General features: G+C 49.0%; 1 protein-coding gene across 1 annotated transcript in view; it reads right to left on the bottom strand.

The window, feature by feature from the left end:
• Window positions 1-23,786, bottom strand: part of LOC112241608 (synaptotagmin-7-like) — a 160,328-nt gene that overhangs the window by 7,487 nt on the left and 129,055 nt on the right. Inside the window, exons 5-8 of the mRNA XM_042320786.1 lie at window positions 16,793-16,912; window positions 16,525-16,672; window positions 3,366-3,538; window positions 2,869-2,983 (exon numbers count right to left, since the gene is read on the bottom strand). Coding sequence (XP_042176720.1) covers window positions 2,869-2,983; window positions 3,366-3,538; window positions 16,525-16,672; window positions 16,793-16,912 — 556 coding nt within the window. The remainder of the gene's footprint in view (window positions 1-2,868; window positions 2,984-3,365; window positions 3,539-16,524; window positions 16,673-16,792; window positions 16,913-23,786) is intronic.

Here is a 23,786-nt window from a genome sequence, read left to right as displayed (position 1 = left end):
GTCAATCTACTGATTCTGATAGAGCAGGGGTGTCAATCTACTGATTCTGATAGAGCAGGGGTGTCAATCTACTGATTCTGATAGAGCAGGGGTGTCAATCTACTGATTCTAATAGAGCAGGGGTGTCAATCTACTGATTCTGATAGAGCAGGGGTGTCAATCTACTGATTCTGATAGAGCAGGGGTGTCAATCTACTGATTCTGATAGAGCAGGGGTGTCAATCTACTGATTCTGGTAGAGCAGGGGTGTAAATCTACCCTAAACCTCAACTAAATCTTTTAATAGATAATGTGGAAATTGAGCAAGTTGAGGTGACTAAACTCATTTTGACACACCTGGTCTTCAATAAGGTCCGGAAGAAAATATTTCCTCGCCTGTCAACATTTGCAACAACAAAAAATTCCTCTCAACATCGTTTTTTTCTTTCTGGAATGTTCCGATGCTCCCCGACTGTGTAGACTTCGTGTCGGTGATTGGATCCCCTCGCAGGCTATATGCTTATCTTTATTTATCTATTTTGGGGCGGCAGGGTAGCCTAGTGGTTAGAGCATTGGACTAGTACCCGAAAGGTTGCAAGTTCAAACCCCTGAGCTGACAAGGTACAAATCTGTCTTTCTGCCCCTGAACAGGCAGTTAACCCACTGTTCCTAGGCCGTCATTGAAAATAAGAATTTGTTCTTAACTGACTTGCCTAGTAAAATGTATATTTATTTATCTTTATTATGGTCTTACAGAGAGCTATGGGTTACATTTGGTTTGTTCTAGTGTCGTCGTCGTACCAACCAAACAGACCAAACAGACAAGTATTCCTGGTGCAGTAATAGTCTCTGAAAACCCGTTAAATACTGTCACCAGACTAAACCTGAAGGAGTGACCACAGAGACCCTATCGAAGCTAGAGACCTATTTATTCTATGGCTGTGCAGACAAAAAGATGGACAAAGAAAGAGAGAGAGAGACAGAGAGAGAGAGAGAGAGAGAGAGGAGTGACCACAGTGACCCTATCGAAGCTAGAGACCTATTCATTCTATGGCTGTGCAGACAAAAAGATGGAGAGAGAGACAGAGAGAGAGAGAGAGAGAGAGAGAGAGAGACAGAGAGAGAGAGAGAGAGGAAGAGACAGAGAGAGAGAGAGAGAGACAGAGAGAGAGAGTTTAGCTGAAGCAGACATCAGTAGGCCAGGGGCAGTAGATTATTCTGCTAGATATAGAGCTATAGCTAGCCACAGCTGTGGCGTGATGCGTGCCTCTGTCATAGAAGGTCACCTTGCTATTGGAACTGTCTGTGTGCGTGTTTTTGTGAGTGTGTGAGGTGTTGTGACTCGACTAGATGACCCCTAGACTGTAACATTCCACTCACTGTGTGGTCGCCGTGACAAATAATGAATGAAAAGAACAGCCTTAGAATCACTTATAATGGAGTCTGGTGTAGCAGTAACACTCAGGACTTATAATGGAGTCTGGTGTAGCAGTAACACTCAGGACTTATAATGGAGTCTGGTGTAGCAGTAACACTCAGGACTTATAATGGAGTCTGGTGTAGCAGTAACACTCAGGACTTATAATGGAGTCTGGTGTAGCAGTAACACTCAGGACAGCAGTAACACTCAGGACTTATAATGGAGTCTGGTGTAGCAGTAACACTCAGGACTTATAATGGAGTCTGGTGTAGCAGTAACACTCAGGACTTATAATGGAGTCTGGTGTAGCAGTAACACTCAGGACTTATAATGGAGTCTGGTGTAGCAGTAACACTCAGGACAGCAGTAACACTCAGGACTTATAATGGAGTCTGGTGTAGCAGTAAAACCCAGGACTTATAATGGAGTCTGGTGTAGCAGTAACACTCAGGACTTATAATGGAGTCTGGTGTAGCAGTAACACTCAGGACTTATAATGGAGTCTGGTGTAGCAGTAACACTCAGGACAGCAGTAACACTCAGGAATTTATAATGGAGTCTGGTGTAGCAGTAAAACCCAGGACTTATAATGGAGTCTGGTGTAGCAGTAACACTCAGGACTTATAATGGAGTCTGGTGTAGCAGTAACACTCAGGACTTATAATGGAGTCTGGTGTAGCAGTAACACTCAGGACAGCAGTAACACTCAGGACTTATAATGGAGTCTGGTGTAGCAGTAACACTCAGGACAGCAGTAACACTCAGGACTTATAATGGAGTCTGGTGTAACAGTAAAACCCAGGACTCCAGACCACACATGCACTCTTGGACACGGGGGGTTCTAGCCCCGGCTTGGCCGATCGACTGTGCCCATAATTTATTTCTGTGTCTCTATGTCTATCACCGAACCTCCGTTTTTCCACTTGTCCTATGAGAAACAGTCAGATATGGTTAGGAACAGGAAATACGGGATTAGAACTCCATAGATTCTACAGACCCCCCGAGACTCCCAGAGTCTTCCCGAGCTCCGAGACTCACAGAGTCTTCCCGAGACTCACAGAGTCTTCCCGAGACTCCCAGAGACTCCCAGAGTCTTCCCGAGACTCCCAGAGTGTTCCCGAGACTCCCTGAGAATCCCCGAGACTCCCTGAGAATCCCCGAGACTCCCAGAGACAAAGGCTTTGAGAAAGGGATTCAGGGGGTGATGGTGGAGAGAATGAGGGAGGGAAGGAGGGAGACCCAATGTCCATGGCTTTGAGAGGGTTATAGGGGAGGGAGGGAAGGGGGAGGTAGGTAAGGAAGGAGGGAGACCCAATGTCCATGGCTTTGAGAGGGTTATAGGGGAGGGAGGGAAGGGGGAATTAGGGAAGGAGAGAAGACTAACCTGATGTTCCTCCTATGTCCATGGCTTTGGGAGGGTTATAGGGGAGGGAGGGAAGGGGGGAATTAGGGAAGGACAGGAGACTAACCTGATGTTCCTCCTATGTCCATGGCTTTGAGATTGCGTGCTTTGATGATGTTCACAGTGATGGTGTTGGCTGTTGGGTTATAGCACAGAGACACCAGCAAGTCCCCTCGCCTCCCCTGGGAAACACACACACACAGACAGACAGACAGACAGACAGACAGACAGACAGACAGACAGACAGACAGACAGACACAGCAGTTAGTCACTTACATGCAGTGTAGACAGATCACCCTTGATCTGAGCCTGTATACTCACAAAGCATCTTAGTGTAGGAGCACTAAACCCAGGAACAGTTTCACATGTTAAATCATAATGACTAATAGGGGAGACCTGTTCCTAGATCAAAGTAGCAGACCTACTCTGAGACACACTTAGTGAGTACGGCCCCTGGTCTGGACACTGATTAAACCGAGAGAAATAAGCTGTAAATAGGTTGAATGGAGAAAGACTGTCTGGTCTGACAACGTATATTTTTGGGGAAAAGTTGACCCAACTTACCGCTCCATCCATGCAGGGTTTGAGCTCCTTCCAGAAGGTCTGCATGTGTCCCAGGTCACTGAGCTTGTTGAGAGGGATGGATACCTCCCCGATGGGGTCGTTACGACTGAACCGGTCAAAGTCCAACACCTGGAGGTACAGAGTCCTCTCCCTCACCTTCTCATACGGGAAACCTGGGTGGGAGGGAGAAGGGTGGAGGGGGGAACAGGCAGAAACAGAGAGAAGGAGAAACAGCGACAGTGAGAGATATAGATAGAAAACCGTTGTGTGAAAACAGTCACACTTGGGAAAGAGGTCTTTTGACCTCAATAGGACTTCCTGGTTAAATAAAAGACTGACATATATCCTTGACAACAACCTGAGCGAATCAAATCAAATCGTACTGGTCGTGTACACAGTTAGCAGGTGTTACGGTGGCTGCAGTAAGATGCTTGTGTTACTAGTTCCTGTCAATCAATACAGGAAACGACAAACAAGCGCGGGAATAATCAAAAAAAGATTAACTTATTTTAAAAAATGTAGCACAGCAGTAGATATATTAACAGTATTAAAGTGACCAGTGTTCAGTGACTATGTATATAGGGCAGCAGTCTCTAAGGTGCAGGGTTGAGTACCAGGTGGTAGCTGTCTAGTAACAGTCTCTAAGGGGTAGAGTACCAGGTGGTAGGAGGCTGGTAACAGTATCTAAGGTGCAGGGTGGTAGGAGGCTAGTAACAGTGACTAAGGTTCAGGGTGGTAGGAGGCTAGTAACAGTGACTAAGGTTCAGGGTGGTAGCAGGCTAGTAACAGTATCTAAGGTGCAGGGTGGTAGGAGGCTAGTAACAGTGACTAAGGTTCAGGGTGGTAGGAGGCTAGTAACAGTGACTAAGGTTCAGGGTGGTAGCAGGCTAGTAACAGTGACTAAGGTTCAGGGTGGTAGGATGCTAGTAACAGTGACTATGGTTCAGGGTGGTAGGAGGCTAGTAACAGTGACTAAGGTTCAGGGTGGTAGGCTGCTAGTAACAGTGACTAAGGTTCAGGGTAGAGTACCGGGTGGTAGCAGGCTAGTAACAGTGACTAAGGTGCAGGGTGGTAGCAGGCTAGTAACAGTGACTGAGGTTCAGGGCAGGATACTGGGTGGTAGGATGCTAGTAACAATGACTAAGGTTCAGGGTAGAGTACCAGGTGGTAGGATGCTAGTAACAGTGACTAAGGTGCAGGATGGTAGGATGCTAGTAACAGTGACTAAGGTGCAGGGTGGTATGATGCTAGTAACAATGACTAAGGTGCAGGGTGGTAGGACGCTAGTAACAGTGACTAAGGTTCAGGGTGGTAGGATGCTAGTAACAGTGACTAAGGTGCAGGGTGGTAGGAGGCTAGTAACAGTGACTAAGGTTCCGGGTGGTAGCAGGCTAGTAACAGTGACTAAGGTTCAGGGTGGTAGGATGCTAGTAACAGTGACTAAGGTGCAGGGTGGTATCAGGCTAGTAACAATGACTAAGGTTCAGGGTAGAGTACCGGGTGGTAGGATGCTAGTAACAGTGACTAAGGTTCAGGGTGGTAGGAGGCTAGTAACAGTGACTAAGGTGCAGGGTGGTAGGAGGCTAGTAACAGTGACTAAGGTGCAGGGTGGTAGGATGCTAGTAACAATGACTAAGGTGCAGGGTGGTAGGACGCTAGTAACAGTGACTAAGGTTCAGGGTGGTAGGATGCTAGTAACAGTGACTAAGGTTCAGGGTGGTAGGAGGCTAGTAAAAGTGACTAAGGTGCAGGGTGGTAGGATGCTAGTAACAATGACTAAGGTGCAGGGTGGTAGGACGCTAGTAACAGTGACTAAGGTTCAGGGTGGTAGGATGCTAGTAACAGTGACTAAGGTTCAGGGTAGAGTTCAGGGTGGTAGGATGCTAGTAACAGTGACTAAGGTTCAGGGTGGTAGGATGCTAGTAACAGTGACTAAGGTTCAGGGTGGTAGGAGGCTAGTAAAAGTGACTAAGGTGCAGGGTGGTAGGATGCTAGTAACAGTGACTAAGGTTCAGGGTGGTAGGATGCTAGTAACAGTGACTAAGGTGCAGGCTGGTAGCAGGCTAGTAACAGTGACTAAGGTGCAGGGTGGTAGGAGGCTAGTAACAGTGACTAAGGTGCAGGGTTGTAGGATGCTAGTAACAGTGACTAAGGTGCAGGGTGGTAGGATGCTAGTAACAGTGACTAAGGTGCAGGCTGGTAGCAGGCTAGTAACAGAGACTAAGGTGCAGGGTGGTAGGAGGCTAGTAACAGTGACTAAGGTGCAGGCTGGTAGCAGGCTAGTAACAGTGACCAAGGTTCAGGGTGGTAGGATGCTAGTAACAGTGACTAAGGTTCAGGGTGGTAGGATGCGAGTAACAGTGACTAAGGTTCAGGGTGGTAGGAGGCTAGTAACAGTGACTAAGGTGCAGGGTGGTAGGATGCTAGTAACAGTGACTAAGGTTCAGGGTGGTAGGATGCTAGTAACAGTGACTAAGTTGCAGGCTGGTAGCAGGCTAGTAACAGTGACTAAGGTGCAGGGTGGTAGGAGGCTAGTAACAGTGACTAAGGTGCAGGGTGGTAGGATGCTAGTAACAGTGACTAAGGTGCAGGGTGGTAGGATGCTAGTTACAGTGACTAAGGTGCAGGGTGGTAGGATGCTAGTAACAGTGACTAAGGTGCAGGGTGGTAGGAGACTAGTAACAGTGACTAAGGTGCAGGGTGGTAGGATGCTAGTAACAGTGACTAAGGTGCAGGGTGGTAGGATGCTAGTAACAGTGACTAAGGTGCAGGGTGGTAGCAGGCTAGTAACAGTAACTAAGGTTCAGGGTAGAGTACTGGGTGGTAGGATGCTAGTAACAGTGACTAAGGTGCAGGGTGGTAGGAGGCTAGTAACAGTGACTAAGGTGCAGGGTGGTAGGAGGCTAGTAACAGTGACTAAGGTGCAGGGTGGTAGGAGGCTAGTAACAGTGACTAAGGTGCAGGGTGGTAGGAGGCTAGTAACAGTGACTAAGGTGCAGGGTGGTAGGATGCTAGTAACAGTGACTAAGGTGCAGGGTGGTAGGAGGCTAGTAACAGTGACTAAGGTGCAGGGTGGTAGGATGCTAGTAACAGTGACTAAGGTGCAGGGTGGTAGGAGGCTAGTAACAGTGACTAAGGTGCAGGGTGGTAGGATGCTAGTAACAGTGACTAAGGTGCAGGGTGGTAGGATGCTAGTAACAGTGACTAAGGTGCAGGGTGGTAGGAGGCTAGTAACAGTGACTAAGGTGCAGGGTGGTAGGATGCTAGTAACAGTGACTAAGGTGCAGGGTGGTAGGAGGCTAGTAACAGTGACTAAGGTGCAGGGTGGTAGCAGGCTAGTAACAGTGACTAAGGTTCAGGGTGGTAGGATGCTAGTAACAGTGACTAAGGTGCAGGGTGGTAGGATGCTAGTTACAGTGACTAAGGTGCAGGGTGGTAGGATGCTAGTAACAGTGACTAAGGTGCAGGGTGGTAGGAGACTAGTAACAGTGACTAAGGTGCAGGGTGGTAGGATGCTAGTAACAGTGACTAAGGTGCAGGGTGGTAGGATGCTAGTAACAGTGACTAAGGTGCACGGTGGTAGCAGGCTAGTAACAGTAACTAAGGTTCAGGGTAGAGTACTGGGTGGTAGGATGCTAGTAACAGTGTCTAAGGTGCAGGGTGGTAGCAGGCTAGTAACAGTAACTAAGGTTCGGGGTAGAGTACTGGGTGGTAGGAGGCTAGTAACAGTGACTAAGGTGCAGGGCTGTAGGAGGCTAGTAACAGTAACTAAGGTGCAGGGTGGTAGGAGGCTAGTAACAGTAACTAAGGTTCGGGGTAGAGTACTGGGTGGTAGGAGGCTAGTAACAGTAACTAAGGTTCGGGGTAGAGTACTGGGTGGTAGGAGGCTAGTAACAGTAACTAAGGTTAGGGGTAGAGTACTGGGTGGTAGGAGGCTAGTAACAGTGACTAAGGTGCAGGGTGGTAGGATGCTAGTAACAGTGACTAAGGTGCAGGGTGGTAGGATGCTAGTAACAGTGACTAAGGTGCAGGGTGGTAGGATGCTAGTAACAGTGACTAAGGTGCAGGGTGGTAGGAGGCTAGTAACAGTAACTAAGGTTCAGGGTAGAGTACTGGGTGGTAGGATGCTAGTAACAGTGACTAAGGTGCAGGGTGGTAGCAGGCTAGTAACAGTAACTAAGGTTCGGGGTAGAGTACTGGGTGGTAGGATGCTAGTAACAGTGACTAAGGTGCAGGGTGGTAGGATGCTAGTAACAGTGACTAAGGTGCAGGGTGGTAGGAGGCTAGTAACAGTAACTAAGGTTCGGGGTGGTAGGATGCTAGTAACAGTGACTAAGGTGCAGGGTGGTAGGAGGCTAGTAACAGTAACTAAGGTTCGGGGTAGAGTACTGGGTGGTAGGAGGCTAGTAACAGTGACTAAGGTGCAGGGTGGTAGCAGGCTAGTAACAGTAACTAAGGTTCGGGGTAGAGTACTGGGTGGTAGGATGCTAGTAACAGTGACTAAGGTGCAGGGTGGTAGGATGCTAGTAACAGTGACTAAGGTGCAGGGTGGTAGGAGGCTAGTAACAGTAACTAAGGTTCGGGGTGGTAGGATGCTAGTAACAGTGACTAAGGTGCAGGGTGGTAGGAGGCTAGTAACAGTAACTAAGGTTCGGGGTAGAGTACTGGGTGGTAGGAGGCTAGTAACAGTGACTAAGGTGCAGGGTGGTAGGATGCTAGTAACAGTGACTAAGGTGCAGGGTGGTAGGATGCTAGTAACAGTGACTAAGGTGCAGGGTGGTAGGAGACTAGTAACAGTGACTAAGGTGCAGGGTGGTAGGATGCTAGTAACAGTGACTAAGGTGCATGGTGGTAGGATGCTAGTAACAGTGACTAAGGTGCAGGGTGGTAGGAGGCTAGTAACAGTGACTAAGGTGCAGGGTGGTAGGAGACTAGTAACAGTGACTAAGGTGCAGGGTGGTAGGAGGCTAGTAACAGTGACTAAGGTGCAGGGTGGTAGGAGACTAGTAACAGTGACTAAGGTTCAGGGTGGTAGGAGACTAGTAACAGTGACTAAGGTTCAGGGTGGTAGTAACAGTGACTAAGGTTCAGGGTGGTAGTAACAGTGACTAAGGTGCAGGGTGCTAGTAACAGTGACTAAGGTGCAGGGTGGTAGGAGACTAGTAACAGTAACTAAGGTGCAGGATGCTAGTAACAGTGACTAAGGTTCAGGGTGGTAGGATGCTAGTAACAGTGACTAAGGTTCAGGGTGGTAGTAACAGTGACTAAGGTGCAGGGTGGTAGTAACAGTAACTAAGGTGCAGGGTGGTAGTAACAGTAACTAAGGTGCAGGGTGGTAGTAACAGTAACTAAGGTGCAGGGTGGTAGTAACAGTAACTAAAGGTGCAGGGTGGTAGTAACAGTGACTAAGGTGCAGGGTGGTAGTAACAGTAACTAAGGTGCAGGGTGGTAGTAACAGTGACTAAGGTGCAGGGTGGTAGTAACAGTAACTAAGGTGCAGGGTGGTAGTAACAGTGACTAAGGTGCAGGGTGGTAGGAGACTAGTAACAGTGACTAAGGTGCAGGGTGGTAGTAACAGTGACTAAGGTGCAGGGTGGTAGTAACAGTAACTAAGGTGCAGGGTGGTAGTAACAGTAACTAAGGTGCAGGGTGGTAGGAGACTAGTAACAGTAACTAAGGTGCAGGTTGGTAGTAACAGGGTCCCAACACTCATACTTCCGTCTTAAATTGTAGGCCGTTGAGCATGCAAAATGTTTAATAGTATGCAACATTTCAATAATCGAGTATTTTTTAAATTCCAGGATGTCATACTAATTTTCAGCATTGTTTTTAGTATTACTTTTGTTATTTTAGTCTTGGTAAATATTCCATTTTACTTGAACTGCACTGTTGGTTAAGGGCTTGTAAGTAAGCATTTCACGGTGAAGTCTACACTTGTTGTATTCGTCGCATGTGACTAATACATTTAGATTTGATTTGATTTGACAACCGCTGATCAATTAGACATGGGGCTGTTCTACCGAAGTCAACAGAAAGTGGGGAAACAACACAATCATGCATGATGCATTCTCAGTATGCAAAAATATGTTTCATACTATGCAAAATTTAGAAAATCTATTATGGTTTAAATGCCAAGATGATTTACTCATTTCGGGGGGTTCATCTAGTCAAATTTGAGTTCTCTTCAAGTAGCCAACAACAAAACTAGGCTACTAAGTCATTTTTGTTCTCCTTAAAAAGTTTTTAAAAAACTAATCGTAGGCTACATCTTTTAAAACAGAAATATTTTAATTGAAATTTTATGCAAAGCAGATTTCTGTTTTCTTGCTGAAAAATGTTTATTGTTCTCTTGGCCTTTGTCAGAGCTTTTAAACTGAACAGTAATATAAACACAACATGTAAAGTGTTGGTCCCATGTTTCATGAGCTGAAATAAAAGATCCCAGAAATTTTCCATACAAACAAAAAGCTTATTTTGCTCCAATCTTGTGCACATATTTGTTTACATCCACGTTAATGAGCATGCAATTTTTTATTTTATTATTTATTTTACCTTTATTTAACTAGGCAAGTCAGTTAAGAACAAATTCTTATTTTCAATGACGGCCTAGGAACAGTGGGTTAACTGCCTGTTCAGGGGCAGAACGACAGATTTGTACCTTGTTGGCATGCTGACTCCAGGAATGTCCACCAGAGCTGTTGCCAGATAATTTATTGTTAATTTCTCGACCATAATCCACCTACAACGTCGTTTTAGAGAATTTGGCAGCACATCATACTGGCCTCACAACCGCAGACAACGTGCAACCTTGCCCAGGACCTCCGCATCCGGCTTCTTCACCTGCAGGAACGTCTGAGAACAGCCACCCGGACAGCTGATGAAACCGTGGGTTTGAACAACCAAAGAAACTGTCAGAAACCGTCTTCTTAGAGAAGCTGATCTGCATCGTTGTCGTCTTCACCAGGGTCTTGACCTGACTGCAGTTCGGCGTTGTAACCGACTTCAGTGGGCAAATGTTCACCTTCGATGGCCACTGGCACGCTGGAGAAGTGTGCTCTTCACGGATGAATCCCTGTTTCAACTGTACCAGGCAGTTGATGGCGTCGTGTGGGTGCGTCGTGTGGGTGCGTCGTGTGGGGGCGTCGTGTGGGGGCGTCGTGTGGGTGCGTCGTGTGGGGGCGTCGTGTGGGTGCGTCGTGTGGGGGCGTCGTGTGGGGGCGTCGTGTGGGGGCGTCGTGTGGGGGCGTCATGTGGGTGCGTCATGTGGGGGCGTCGTGTGGGGGCGTCGTGTGGGGGCGTCGTGTGGGGGCGTCGTGTGGGTGCGTCGGGTGCGTCGTGTGGGGGCGTCGTGTGGGTGCGTCGTGTGGGGGCGTCGTGTGGGTGCGTTGTGTGGGGGCGTCGTGTGGGGGCGTCGTGTGGGGGCGTCGTGTGGGTGTGGGGGCGTCGTGTGGGGGCGTTGTGTGGGTGCGTCGTGTGGGGGCGTCGTGTGGGGGCGTCGTGTGGGGGCGTCGTGTGGGGGCGTCATGTGGGTGAACGGTTTGCCGGTGGGGTTATGGTACGGGCAGCATAAGCTACGGATAACGAACACAATTGCATTTTTATCTATGGCAATTTGAATGCACAGAGATACAGTGAAGAGAATCCTGAGGCCCGTTGTCGTGCCATTCACCTGCCGCCATCACCTCATGTTTCATCATAATGATGCACGGCGCCATGTCACAAGGATCTGTACACAATTCCTGGAAGGTGAAAATGGCCCAGTTCTACCGTAGCATGCAACTCACCAGATATTTCATCCATTGAGCATGTTTGGGATGCTCTGGATCAACATGTACGACAGCGTGTTCCAGTTCCCGCCAATATCCAGCAACTTCGCACAGCCATTGAAGAGGAGTGGGACAACATTCCACAGACCACAATCAACAACCTGATCAACTCTATGCGAAAGAGATGTGTAGCGCTGAATGAGGCAAATGGTGGTCACACCAGATACTGACTGGTTTTCTGATCCACACCCCTACCTTTTAAAAAAAAGGTATCTGTGACCAACAGATTCATATCTGTATTCCCAGTCATGTGAAATCCATAGATTAGGGACTAATGAATATACAGTATTTCATTTGACTCATTTCCTTATATGAACTGTAAACTCAGTAAAATCTTTTAAATTGTTGTGTTTTATATTTTTGTTCAGTGTAAATACTAAACCATCTTTTTTGATTTGTGAATGTGTCCGCCCCGGGGACTCAGGACGTGACTGCGTTGTTGACGTCACGTTAATCAGGTCTTTTCATTTGGACACGTGGAATGTTTTAGGCTAACTATCTAATGATTTAATTTATGAATCAAGCCTGAGAAGTCATTCTGATGTCTGTTCCCAGTGATCAGTGCTTTATTTCACTATGTTGCTGTCCAGCGGTTCTGAATGTGAGATGACTGTCTACATTTTACTGTGCAAGAGCCTTTTGATTGGAACAATTTAAAGGGTTTTGGCTATTTAATTGAATTTAATTTATATACCTTATGTTAGAGAACTTTGGTTTTCGCTAATAACTATGTTGAAATCACAGGCGGCTGGTGGCACCTTTAATCGGGGAGGATGGGCTCATAATATGGCTGGAAGGGAATTAATGGAATGGTATCGAGTACATCAAACACGTGGTTTCCATGTTTGATACCATTCCATGAACTCCATTCCAGCCGTCTCCCTTTAGAGACCTCCTGTAGTTAAATAGGACAGATGTTCTGTATGGTCTACGACAGTATACGTTGAATGTGACAGTCTGTCCATAACCAGCCTGAGGAGGTCTATAACCAGCCTAAGTAGGTCTATAACCAGCCTGAGGAGGTCTATAACCAGCCTGAGGAGGTCTATAACTCCATTAGGTTGAATGTGATAGTCTGTCTATAACCAGCCTGAGTAGGACTATAACTCCATTTGGTTGAATCACCTACACAGCCAAGCAGGAGCCGCTACAGCGTTGTGACCATGGCATACTAAATCCTGTTACTAAACAGTATGTGCTAAATAGTAAATAGTATGCAGTTTAAGTATGTGCTATGCCAGTATGGGTATTCGGACATGGCCACTGACTAAGGGGCAGCAGAGGGCAGGGTACTGGGCAGAAGCCTTCTAGTGGTGGCTGTTTAACAGTCTGATGGAATGGGCATATAAGCTGTTTATCAGTCTCTCTGTCCCAGCAGTCTTTGCCTGCTAGATGGTAGTAGGGTAAACAGTGGGGTGAACAGCCGTGGCTCGGGTGGCTGAGGTCCTTGATGGTCTTCTTGGCCTTCCTGTGACACTGGATGCTTTCCGTGTCCTGGCTGTCAGTCAGTCAATGTGCCCCTATGCTGCATTGGGCTGACCGCACCACCCCCTGGAGAGCCCTGCGGTTGCAGGGGGTGCAATTGCCGTACCAGGCAGTGATACAGCCTGACTGGATGCTCTCAATGGTGAATCTGTAGCAGTTCGTGAGGGATTTAGGGGTCAAGCAACATTTCTTCAGACTCCTTTCTTCAGCACACTGTCGGTGTGCATTTCCGGTCTTCAGTGATGTGGGACTTGAAGCTTTTGACCCACTCCACTGCGGCCCTGTTGATATGGGATGGGGGCGTGCTCTCTCTGCTGTTTCCTGAAGTCCACGATCAGGTACTTCGTTTTGTTGACTCTGCCAAGGCACTCACCTCCTCACCTCCTCCCTTTGGGCTGTTTCGTCGTGGTTGGTAATCAGGTCTACCACTGTTGTGTTGTTAGCAAACTTGATGATTGAGTTTGAGACGTGTGTGGCCACACAGTCTTGGGTAAACTGGGAGTAGAGGAGGGGTGCTGTTGGGGCGGTAAGCAAATTGTAGTGGGTCTAGGGTGTCGGCTAAGGTGGAGGCAATATGGTCCTTAACTAGCCTCTCAAAGCACTTCATGATGACAGAAGTGAGTGCTACGGGGCGATTAGTTATTTAGTTCAGTTACCTTAGCTTTCTTGGATAGAGGAATGATGGTGGACATCGTGAAGCAAGTGGAGACAACAGACTGGGATAGGGAATGATTGAATATGTCCATAAACACTCCAGCCAGCTAGTGTACTTGCAAGGGTTAACACGCTTATATGTCTTACTCACATTGGCCACGGAGATCGGGAGCACACAGTCCTTAGGAACGGCGGAGGCCTACGCCGGCAGCTCAGTGTTGTTTTTCTCGAAGCCAGCAAAGAAGGTGTTTAGTTTGTCCGGGAGCTGTTGAATTGCAACTCCTCTTTGTCTCTGTACTAATGTTGGAGGCCTTGTCAGATTTCCAGAAGAAAGGCGGGTGAGGGCCTTGTAGCCATGCTACCTATCTCTTACCTATCTCCCCACGATTTGGTCCTGCCGTACATACCTACGCATGCGCTACGGTCACAAGACGCAGGCTTCCTTACTGTCCCTAGAATTTATAAGCAAACAGCTGGAGGCAGGGCTTTCTCCTATAGAGCTCAATTTTTATGGAATGGTCTGCCTATCCATGTGAGAGATGCAGACTCAGTCTCGACCTTTAAGTCCTTACTGAAGACTCATTTCTTCAGTAGGTCCTATGATTGAGTGTAGTCTGGCCCAGGGGTGCGAAGGTGAACAGCAAGGTACTGGAGCGATGAACCGCCCTTGCTGTCTCTGCCTGTCCGGCTCCCTTCTCTCCACTGGGATTCTCTGCATCTGACCCTATTATGGGGGCTGAGTCACTGGCTTACTAGTGCTCTTCCATGACATCCCTGGAAAGGGGTGCGTCACCTGAGTGGGTTGAGTCACTGCCGTGATCTTCCTGTCCAGTTTGCACCCCCTCGGGCTCATGCGGTGGAGGAGATCTCCGTAGACTATACTCAGCCTTGTCTCAGGGTAGTAAGTTGATGGTCTGTTTATATCCCTCTAGTGGTGTGGGGGCTGTGCTTTTGCAAAATTGGTGGGGTCATATTCTGCATGGCTGGCCCTGTCCGGGGGTATCGTCGGACGGAGCCACAGTGTCTCCCAACCCCTCCGTCTTAGCCTCCACTATCCATGCTGCAATAGTCTATGTGCCGGGGGTTAGATTCAGTCTGTTATATCTGGTGTAATTCTCCTGTCTTATCTGGTGTCCTGTGTGAATTTAAGTATGCTTCCTCGAATTCTCTCTCTCTCTCCCTCCCTCCCTCCCTCTCTCTCTTCCTCCCCTCCCGGAGAACCTGAGCCTGAGGGCCATGCCTCAGGACAACCTGGCCTGATGACTCCTGGCTGTCCCCAGTGCACCTGGTCGTGCTGCTACTCCAGTTTCAACTGTTCTGCCTGCGGCTATGGAACCCTGTACACCCTGTACACGTGTTACCTTGTCCCGGACCTGCTGTTTTCAACTCTCTCTCTCTCTTTCTACCTCACATGCTGTCTCAACTTCTGAATGCTTGGCTATGAAAAGCCAACTGACATTTTCTCCTGCAGCTGCTGACCTGCGATTATTATTTGACCCTGCTGATTTTCTATGAACGTTTGAAGAAGAACGATCTGGTCTTAATGGCCATGTACTCTTATAATCTCCACCCAGCACAGCCAGAAGAGGATTGGCCACCCCTCAGAGCTAGGTTCCTCTCTAGGTTTCTACCTCGGTTCCTACCTTTCTAGGGAGTTTTTCCAAGCCACCCTGAGAAGGGCTGTCTGTCCCCCACCCTGAGTTGGGCCGTCTGTCCCCACCCTGAGTTGGGCCGTCTGTCCCCCATCCTGAGAAGGGCTGTCTGTCCCCACCCTGAGATGGGCTGTCTGTCCTCCACCCTGAGAAGGGCTGTCTGTCCTCCACCCTGAGAAGGGCTGTCTGTCCCCACCCTGAGAAGGGCTGTCTGTCCTCCACCCTGAGAAGGGCTGTCTGTCCTCCACCCTGAGAAGGGCTGTCTGTCCCCACCCTGAGAAAGGCTGTCTGTCCTCCACCCTGAGATGGTCTGTCTGTCCCCACCCTGAGAAGGGCTGTCTGTCCTCCACCCAGAGCGTTGATGGTTCATCATCAGAGGCTGTAGGGCAGCCAGATTTAGACATCTCATATCATTTAACAGTTCCATTTCACACCATGCTGTTCATATGAATCATTTATTATAATTTACCGGTTTTCTCACAGCTATTTATCCTGGGAAAATGTGAGTGGTTTTGCATGGTAAATCCCGGTAAATCTGTGTTCCTGCCGTTCAACCCTAATGGGTCCAGGTCCAGGAAGTAGAACGTCCAGGTGAATTTCAGGTGAACCGGGCTGTGGGGGAGTGTGTGGGCTGTGGACCACCAATCTCATATCCAAAAGTTATTTTTTCGACTGTAGGTAATAGTCTGAGAAATATTCTGAGCAAATAATGTAAGAAGGGAGATAGAAAGAGGGCAACCTTGTGTAAGGTACCATAATACAGGTATGAGAGGGGCATTATACCATAATACAGGTATGAGAGGGGCATTATACCATAATACACGTATGATTAGAGCCTTATACCGTAATACAGGTATGATTAGAGCCTTATACCGTAAATCAGGTATGATAGATCCGTATACCGTAATACAGGTATGATTAGAGCCTTATACTGTAAATTAGGTATGATTAGAGCCGTATACCATAGTACAGGTATGATTAGAGCATTCGCCCGTAATACAGGTATGAGAGGGGCATTGTACCGTAATACAGGTATGAGAGGGGCATTATACCGTAATACAGGTATGAGAGGGGCTTTATACCGTAATACAGGTATAAGAAGAGCATTCTACCGTAATACAGGTATGATAAGAGCATTCTAACATAACACAGGTATGAGAAAAGCATTTTACCGTAACACAGGTGTGATTAGAGCATGTACCGTAATACAGGTATGAGAAGAGAACTGTACCGTAATACAGGTATGAGAAGAGAACTGTACCGTAATACAGGTGTGAGAAGAGAACTGTACCGTAATACAGGTATGAGAAGAGAACTGTACCGTAATACAGGTATGAGAAGAGAACTGTACCGTAATACAGGTATGAGAAGAGAACTGTACCGTAATACAGGTATGAGAAGAGAACTGTACCGTAATACAGGTATGAGAAGAGAACTGTACCGTAATACAGGTATGAGAAGAGAACTGTACCGTAATACAGGTATGAGAAGAGAACTGTACCGTAATACAGGTATGAGAAGAGCATTAGAATCCCCACGTACCCTCGAACAGGAAGGTCTCGTTCCAGTGAGGGTTGAGGTTCTTCCTCTTCACCTTGGTCTCCAGCTTGTGCTTCTTGTCCGGCAGCAGGTAGAGCTTGACGAAGGGGTCAGAGGTCCCAGAGAAGTCCTTGGCAGGAAGCTCCTGGCCCTTCATAATAACAACAACATATGTCAATTAGCAGTCGTTACTTCAAGTGACGCGTACGTACAATTTCGTACGGGGAATTAAAACCCCACAATTCTGGCTTTGTAACCGTGTCACTAATACCTTGAGAATCTTGACAGTCAGGGTGGAGTCTTGGAAGCTGTAGCCAACCGAGAACTGGATCCGCCCCAGCTTCTCACAGATAGGACCTTCACCGTCGTCATCCTCAGAGCCCGGGGACAGCTGGGGCGTTTGGGGGGGGGGCAGACGAATACAAACAGAAGCTCAGGATGAAAATCTATACACACGCAGATGCACACACACGGACACAACACACACACAATCCTTTCACGCACACAGCTCTTTGTCGACTACAGACAGTGAGAGTGGAGGTGGTGGGGTGCCAGCCGGGTTTTGGGGCGCCTGGAGAGTGGAGGTGGTGGGGTGCCAGCCGTGTTTTGGGGCGCCTGGAGAGTGGAGGTGGTGGGTGCCAGCCGGGTTTTGGGGCGCCTGGAGAGTGGAGGTGGTGGGGTGCCAGCCAGGGTTTTGGGGCGTCTCATTTTATCATGGTGGGATGGCGTGTGGCAGCTGGCTGGGGGCCGCTGAAATAGATGTTTTATCATGGTGGCTGGCTGGGGGCCACTGAGAGAGTGTTTTATCATGGTGGCTGCCTGGGGGCCACTGAGAGAGTGTTTTATCATGGTGGCTGGCTGGGGGCCACTGAGAAAGATGTTTTATCATGGTGGCTGGCTGGGGGCCACTGAGAGAGTGTTTTATCATGGTGGCTGCCTGGGGGCCCGCTGAGAGAGATGTTTTATCATGGTGGCTGGCTGGGGGCCACTGAGAGAGTGTTTTATCATGGTGGCTGGCTGGGGGCCACTGAGAAAGATGTTTTATCATGGTGGCTGGCTGGGGGCCGCTTAGATAGATATTTTATCATGGTGGCTGGCTGGGGGCCACTGAGAGAGATGTTTTATCACGCCACTGAGAGAGATGTTTTATCATGGTGGCTGGCTGGGGGCCACTGAGAGAGATGTTTTATCATGGTGGCTGGCTGGGGGCCACTGAGAGAGATGTTTTATCACGCCACTGAGAGAGATGTTTTATCATGGTGGCTGGCTGAGGGCCACTGAGAGAGATGTTTTATCATGGTGGCTGAATGGGGGCCACTGAAAGAGATGTTGTATCATGGTGGCTGGCTGGGGGCCACTGAGAGAGATGTTTTATCATGGTGGCTGGCTGGGGGCCACTGAGAGAGATGTTTTATCATGGTGGCTGGCTGGGGGCCACTGAGAGAGTGTTTTATCATGGTGGCTGGCTGGGGGCCCGCTGAGAGAGATGTTTTATCATGGTGGCTGGCTGGGGGCCACTGAGAGAGATGTTTTATCATGGTGGCTGGCTGGGGGCCCGCTGAGAGAGATACTCTGACACGAAGCACTTTCATTTACCCACTAATGTCCTTAAGAGGCAGGAGGCTGAGGAGGCGCTCCGATAGCTGGCTTCAGACAGACGAGCCATTCTCTCTCTGTGTCTCTCTCTCTGTCTGTCTCCCCCCCCCTCTCTCTCTCTTGCAGTGCATGCTGGGAGTTTTTGGGAGTTTGAGTGTTTGATGTGGAGGGCTCTGCCCTAACTTTTTTTCTTGATTCTTTTCTATGCTGGAGGGTTAATGCACTATTTGTTTTAGCGGTATCCACATTTTTTCTTTTTCAAAGTTAGGGTGGAAGATGACAGAGTTAGTTTCCTGGGGTTTGGAATGTGTGGTGTGTTCCTGAGAATGGAGTTAAGATAGAGGAGGTTCTGCTCGCGGTCGGTGAACAGGTAGGAGCTGAATTTATACATTCTGCTTCCAGAATGAACAAAGCTGTGGTTGTGTTCCTGAAAAGAGCACATTTGGTTGGTAGGCTCATTGCTAGTGGAATATTTACAAGGGGTGTGTTGGTGCCAATTTCACCTCTTTCTACCCATTCGACCAGGGTGGTAGTCGCACATTTGCATCCGTTTCTTACGGATGATCAAATCAGGAAAGAGCGGAGTCGTTTTGGTAAGTCTGCTAGCGGTTTTCATGTCCTGAGGAAAGAGCGGAGTCGTTTTGGTAAGTCTGCTAGCGGTTTTCATGTCCTGAGGAAAGAGCGGAGTCGTTTTGGTAAGTCTGCTCGCGGTTTTCATGTCCTCAGGAAAGAGCTGAGTCGTTTTGGTAAGTCTGCTCGTGGTTTTCGGGTCGGCAGGTCCTCAGGCAGATGTCGTTAAGCACGTTGTTTCGTTGTTTCGTTCTGGAGGCCAGTGTTCATGTTTCTGAACAACAATGAGCAACAACTAAATGTGCACTTTAAAGTGAGGCATTGGGAGGGGCTCTACGCAGGGTTTGCCAGCACAGATAGTCTACTGTGTTTTGAGTGTGGGGATTTGGGGCATAAGAGCTTTGCGTGCCCACATAAATCCCTTAGACAAGGTGAGGGTACAAGCGCCAGTGGGGGAAATCGAGGTCAAAGTGCAGGGGGTAATGAGATGCAGACAGCAGAAGCTGGGCCTAGTCATGTTATAGATGGTGGTGTGTATGAGGCTGGGCATAGTCATGCCAGGGAAGGTGGTGTAGTTGAGGCTGGGCCTAGTCATGTTATAGATGGTGGTGTAGATGAGGCTGGGCCTAGTCATGCCAGGGATGGTGGTGTAGATGAGTCTGGGACTAGTCATGCCAGGGATGGTGGTGTATATGAGGCTGGGCCTAGTCATGTCAGGGATGGTGGTGTAGATGAGTCTGGGCCTAGTCAGGCTATAGATGGTGGTGTAGATGAGGCTGGGTCTAGTCATGCCAGGGAAGGTGGTGTAGATGAGGCTGGGCCTAGTCAGGCTAGGGATGGTGGGGTATCTGAGGCTGGGTCTAGTCAGGCTAGAGATGGTGGTGTAGATGAGTCTGGGCCTAGTCATGCCAGTGATGGTGGTGTAGATGAGGCTGGGCCTAGTCAGGTTATAGATGGTGGTGTAGATGAGGCTGGGCCTAGTCATGCCAGTGATGGTGGTGTAGATGAGTCTGGGCCTAGTCAGGCCAGTGATGGTGGTGTAGATGAGTCTGGGCCTAGTCAGGTTATAGATGGTGGTGTAGATGAGTCTGGGCCTAGTCAGGCTATAGATGGTGGTGTAGATGAGTCTGGGCCTAGTCAGGCCAGTGATGGTGGTGTAGATGAGTCTGGGCCTAGTCAGGTTATAGATGGTGGTGTAGATGAGTCTGGGCCTAGTCAGGCTATAGATGGTGGTGTAGATGAGTCTGCACCTAGTCAGGCCAGTGATGGTGGTGTAGATGAGGCTGCGTCTAGTCAGGTTATGGATGGTGGTGTAGATGAGTCTGCGCCTAGTCAGGCCAGTGATGGTGGTGTAGATGAGGCTGCGTCTAGTCAGGTTATGGATGGTGGTGTAGATGAGTCTGCGCCTAGTCAGGCCAGTGATGGTGGTGTAGATGAGGCTGCGTCTAGTCAGGATATGGATGGTGGTGTAGATGAGTCTGGGCCTAGTCAGGCTATAGATGGTGGTGTAGATGAGTCTGGGCCTAGTCAGGCTATAGTAAGTGGTGTAGATGAGTCTGCGCCTAGTCAGGCCAGTGATGGTGGTGTAGATGAGTCTGGGCCTAGTCAGGCCAGTGATGGTGGTGTAGATGAGTCTGCGCCTAGTCAGGCCAGTGATGGTGGTGTAGATGAGTCTGGGCCTAGTCAGGTTATGCTAGTGGATGGGTGTCAAGCGGAACAGGAAAAGGGGGAGAAGAAAGGAGGTGGGAGGGGAGAGGCTGGGGTGGGGCTGACCAGAGAGGAAGTGCAGGTGGTCAGGATGGAGATGAGGGGGAAAGTGAGTCTGAGGAAGAGGATGATGAGGAGGCCTTTTTTTTTACAGACTCCTCCTCAATGCATCCGGAGTGGACAGCCAGTCAAGCAGAGGGGTCAAAGTCCACGGCGAGGGAACTGACAAGGTTCCTGAATGAGACCAAGGGGGAAAAATGTCATCTTGAAGCTTTTTTTTTCTGATCCGAGAAAGTTTGTAAGATCAGCACAACATGCTCTAAAAAATTAGGGGCATGGTGTCCTCACACAGGAAACGGTTTAGGTTCAGGAAGTGGTTCATAACAGTGCGTAAGGGTCTACCTTTAGATGCTGTTTAGATTAAGAGTTTCTTTCTGACACTGGGGCTTTTTGAGCTTTGCTATTGGTCTCTTTCCTTGCTGGCTTTTCTCCCACTTCTTATAGAGACATTTTGGGTAGGCTCGCTTAATATAAATGGCACCAGAGATGTCTGTTTGGTGAATATGAGTCTGTTAGGTGAATATGTAAAACAAAACAAAAATGACAGGTGTTGTTTCTGCAGGAGACGCATAGTGATGTGTTGAATGAAGTCGATTGGGGGCTCTGGTGGAAAGGGGCAAGTGTGCTGAGCCGTGGAACACATTTTAGTGCAGGAGTGGCAGTCCTTTTTGTACTGTTGGGGTAGGTTGTAAAAGTAGAAATGAACAACATGGGTTTTATCTTAATAACTGTCGTGTAGCGCCTGAGGAGACACTAGTGGTCAGAGAGGACTGGAACTGTACGATGGATTTTACGAAAGACAGAAATGGGGAAGAGCCTCATTCAGTGGGAGTGTTAAGGGACATCATTAATCAGTTCGACCTAGTGGATGTTTGGAGAACTAGACATCCAAACACAAGACAGTATACATGGGTGAAGGTTTTTGGGGCTAGGGTGAGTGCAGCCCGTCTTGATCGGTTTTACATGTCTAGGAATCGGAGCAATAGGCTGCTGGGTGCTACCATTCTCCCGATGGGGTTTTCAGATCGCCACATAACCATGGCTCGGCTGTCTATTTCACCAGGGCCCCGGCAGGCATCTTATTGGAAGTTCAATGTAAAGCTCTTACAAGATGCCACTTTTTGCTCAGGTTTCCAGACCTTTTGGGAAAGGTGGGGGCATCGAATAGAGTAGTATGAGTCTCTGAGTCAATGGTGGGATGTGAAGAAAGTCCAAATTAGTATTTTCTGTCAACAGTATAAAGCTCTCTCATCCTCAGAGGCTAGGAGAGTATCGGGGGAACTCGAGCGTAGTATTAGTGAGATGGAGGGGCAAGGCAATGTAGGCCCTCCAGGCTAATTTAGCTGAATTACATAGGGACCTTGGCAGTTTTTCTCCAGGTTAAAGCAAAGGGAACACTTGTAAGAGCTAGGTTCTCCATGCTCAAGGAGATGGATGCTCCCAGCTCCTTCTTCTTTGGTTTGGAAAGACAGAGTGGTGAAGCCAAGGGTTTGCATTGCCTACGGCTGTCTGATGGGCGGGTGACCTCTGTGGTGGGGGAGATGTGGCTGTCGATGGGCGGGGGACCTCTGTGGTGGGTGAGATGCGAGAGCGGACTGTGGAGTTTTATACTGAGTTGTATAGGGCAGAACTGTGGAGTTTTATACTGAGTTGTATAGGGCAAAACTGTGGAGTTTTATACTGAGTTGTATAGGGCAGAACTGTGGAGTTTTATACTGAGTTGTATAGGTGTAACGGTTCTCTTTTGGTGAAGGAGAGTCGGACCAAAATGCGGCGTGTAGATTGCTATCCATGTTTAATAAACAAACGTAAAACACGAATCAATACAAAAACTACAAAAACAACAAACGTGGAAACGTAACGAAAACCGAAACAGCCCTATCTGGTGAAAACACAGAGACAGGAACAATCACCCACAAACACACAGTGAAACCCAAGCTACCTAAATACGGTTCCCAATCAGAGACAATGACGAACACCTGCCTCTGATTGAGAACCATATCAGGCCAGACATAGAAATAGACAAACTAGACATGAAACATAGAATGCCCACTCAGCTCACACCCTGACCAACCAAAACATAGAAATATACAAAGTAAACTATGGTCAGGGTGACAGTACCCTCCCCTCCCCCCCAAGGTGCCAAAACCTGAACCTATAGGGGAGGGTCTGGGTGGGCATCTGTTCGCGGTGGCGGCTCTGGTGCTGGACGTGGCCCCCACTTCACCGTAGTCTTCCTCCACCTTGTCCGCTTCCGTGACCTCCTAGCCACGGCAACCCTACTAAATAACACGGGACAGAGGGGCAGCTCGGGACAGAGGGGCAGCTCGGGACATTGGGGCTCTTCAGACTCCGACAGCACAGGAGAGGAGGAAGGCTCTGGCAGATCCTGGCTGACTAGCGGATCTGGAAGAGTCTGGCTGACTGGCGGATCTGGAAGAGTCTGGCTGACTGGCGGATCTGGAAGAGTCTGGCAGACTGGCGGATCTGGAAGAGTCTGGCGGATCTGGAAGAGTCTGGCAGACTGGCGGATCTGGAAGAGTCTGGCGGATCTGGAAGAGTCTGGCGGATCTGGAAGAGTCTGGCAGACTGGCGGATCTGAAAGGGTCTGGCAGACTGGTGGATCTGGAAGGGTCTGGCAGACTGGCGGATCTGGAAGGGTCTGGCAGACTGGCGGATCTGGAAGGGTCTGGCAGACTGGCGGATCTGGAAGGGTCTGGCAGACTGGCGGATCTGGAAGGGTCTGGCAGACTGGCGGATCCTGGCTGACTGGCAGTTCTGGCAGATCCGGGCTGACTGGCGGATCCTGGCAGACTGGTGGATCCTGTCTGGCTGGCGGATCTAACTGATCCTGGCAGACTGACGGCACTGGCGGCGCTGGGCAGACTGGCGGCACTGGAAGAGTCCGGTTGACTGGCGGATCTGGAAGAGTCCGGCTGACTGGCGGATCTGGAAGAGTCCGGCTGACTGGCGGATCTGGAAGAGTCCGGCTAACTGGCGGATCTGGAAGAGTCCGGCTAACTGGCGGATCTGGAAGAGTCTGGCTGACTGGAGGATCATGCTAGACTGACTGATCTGGCTGCTCCATGCTGACTGGCTGCTCCACGCTGACTGGCGGCTCTGGCTGCTCCATATAGGCTGACAGCTCTGGCGGCTTCTTACAGACTGGCAGCTCTGGCGGCTCCGTGCAGACTGGCAGCTCCTTGCAGACTGGCAGCTCCTTGCAGACTGGCAGCTCCGTGCAGACTGGCAGCTCCGTGCAGACTGGCTGCTCCATGCAAACTGACAGCTCTGGCTGTTCCATGAAGACTGACAGCTCTGGCTGCTCCATG

The sequence above is a fragment of the Oncorhynchus tshawytscha genome, linkage group LG01 (assembly GCF_018296145.1).
Source record: "Oncorhynchus tshawytscha isolate Ot180627B linkage group LG01, Otsh_v2.0, whole genome shotgun sequence".
NCBI lineage: Eukaryota > Metazoa > Chordata > Actinopteri > Salmoniformes > Salmonidae > Oncorhynchus > Oncorhynchus tshawytscha.
Note: the sequence above shows the minus strand (reverse complement) of the source record. Positions and strands in the feature narration are given on the sequence as shown.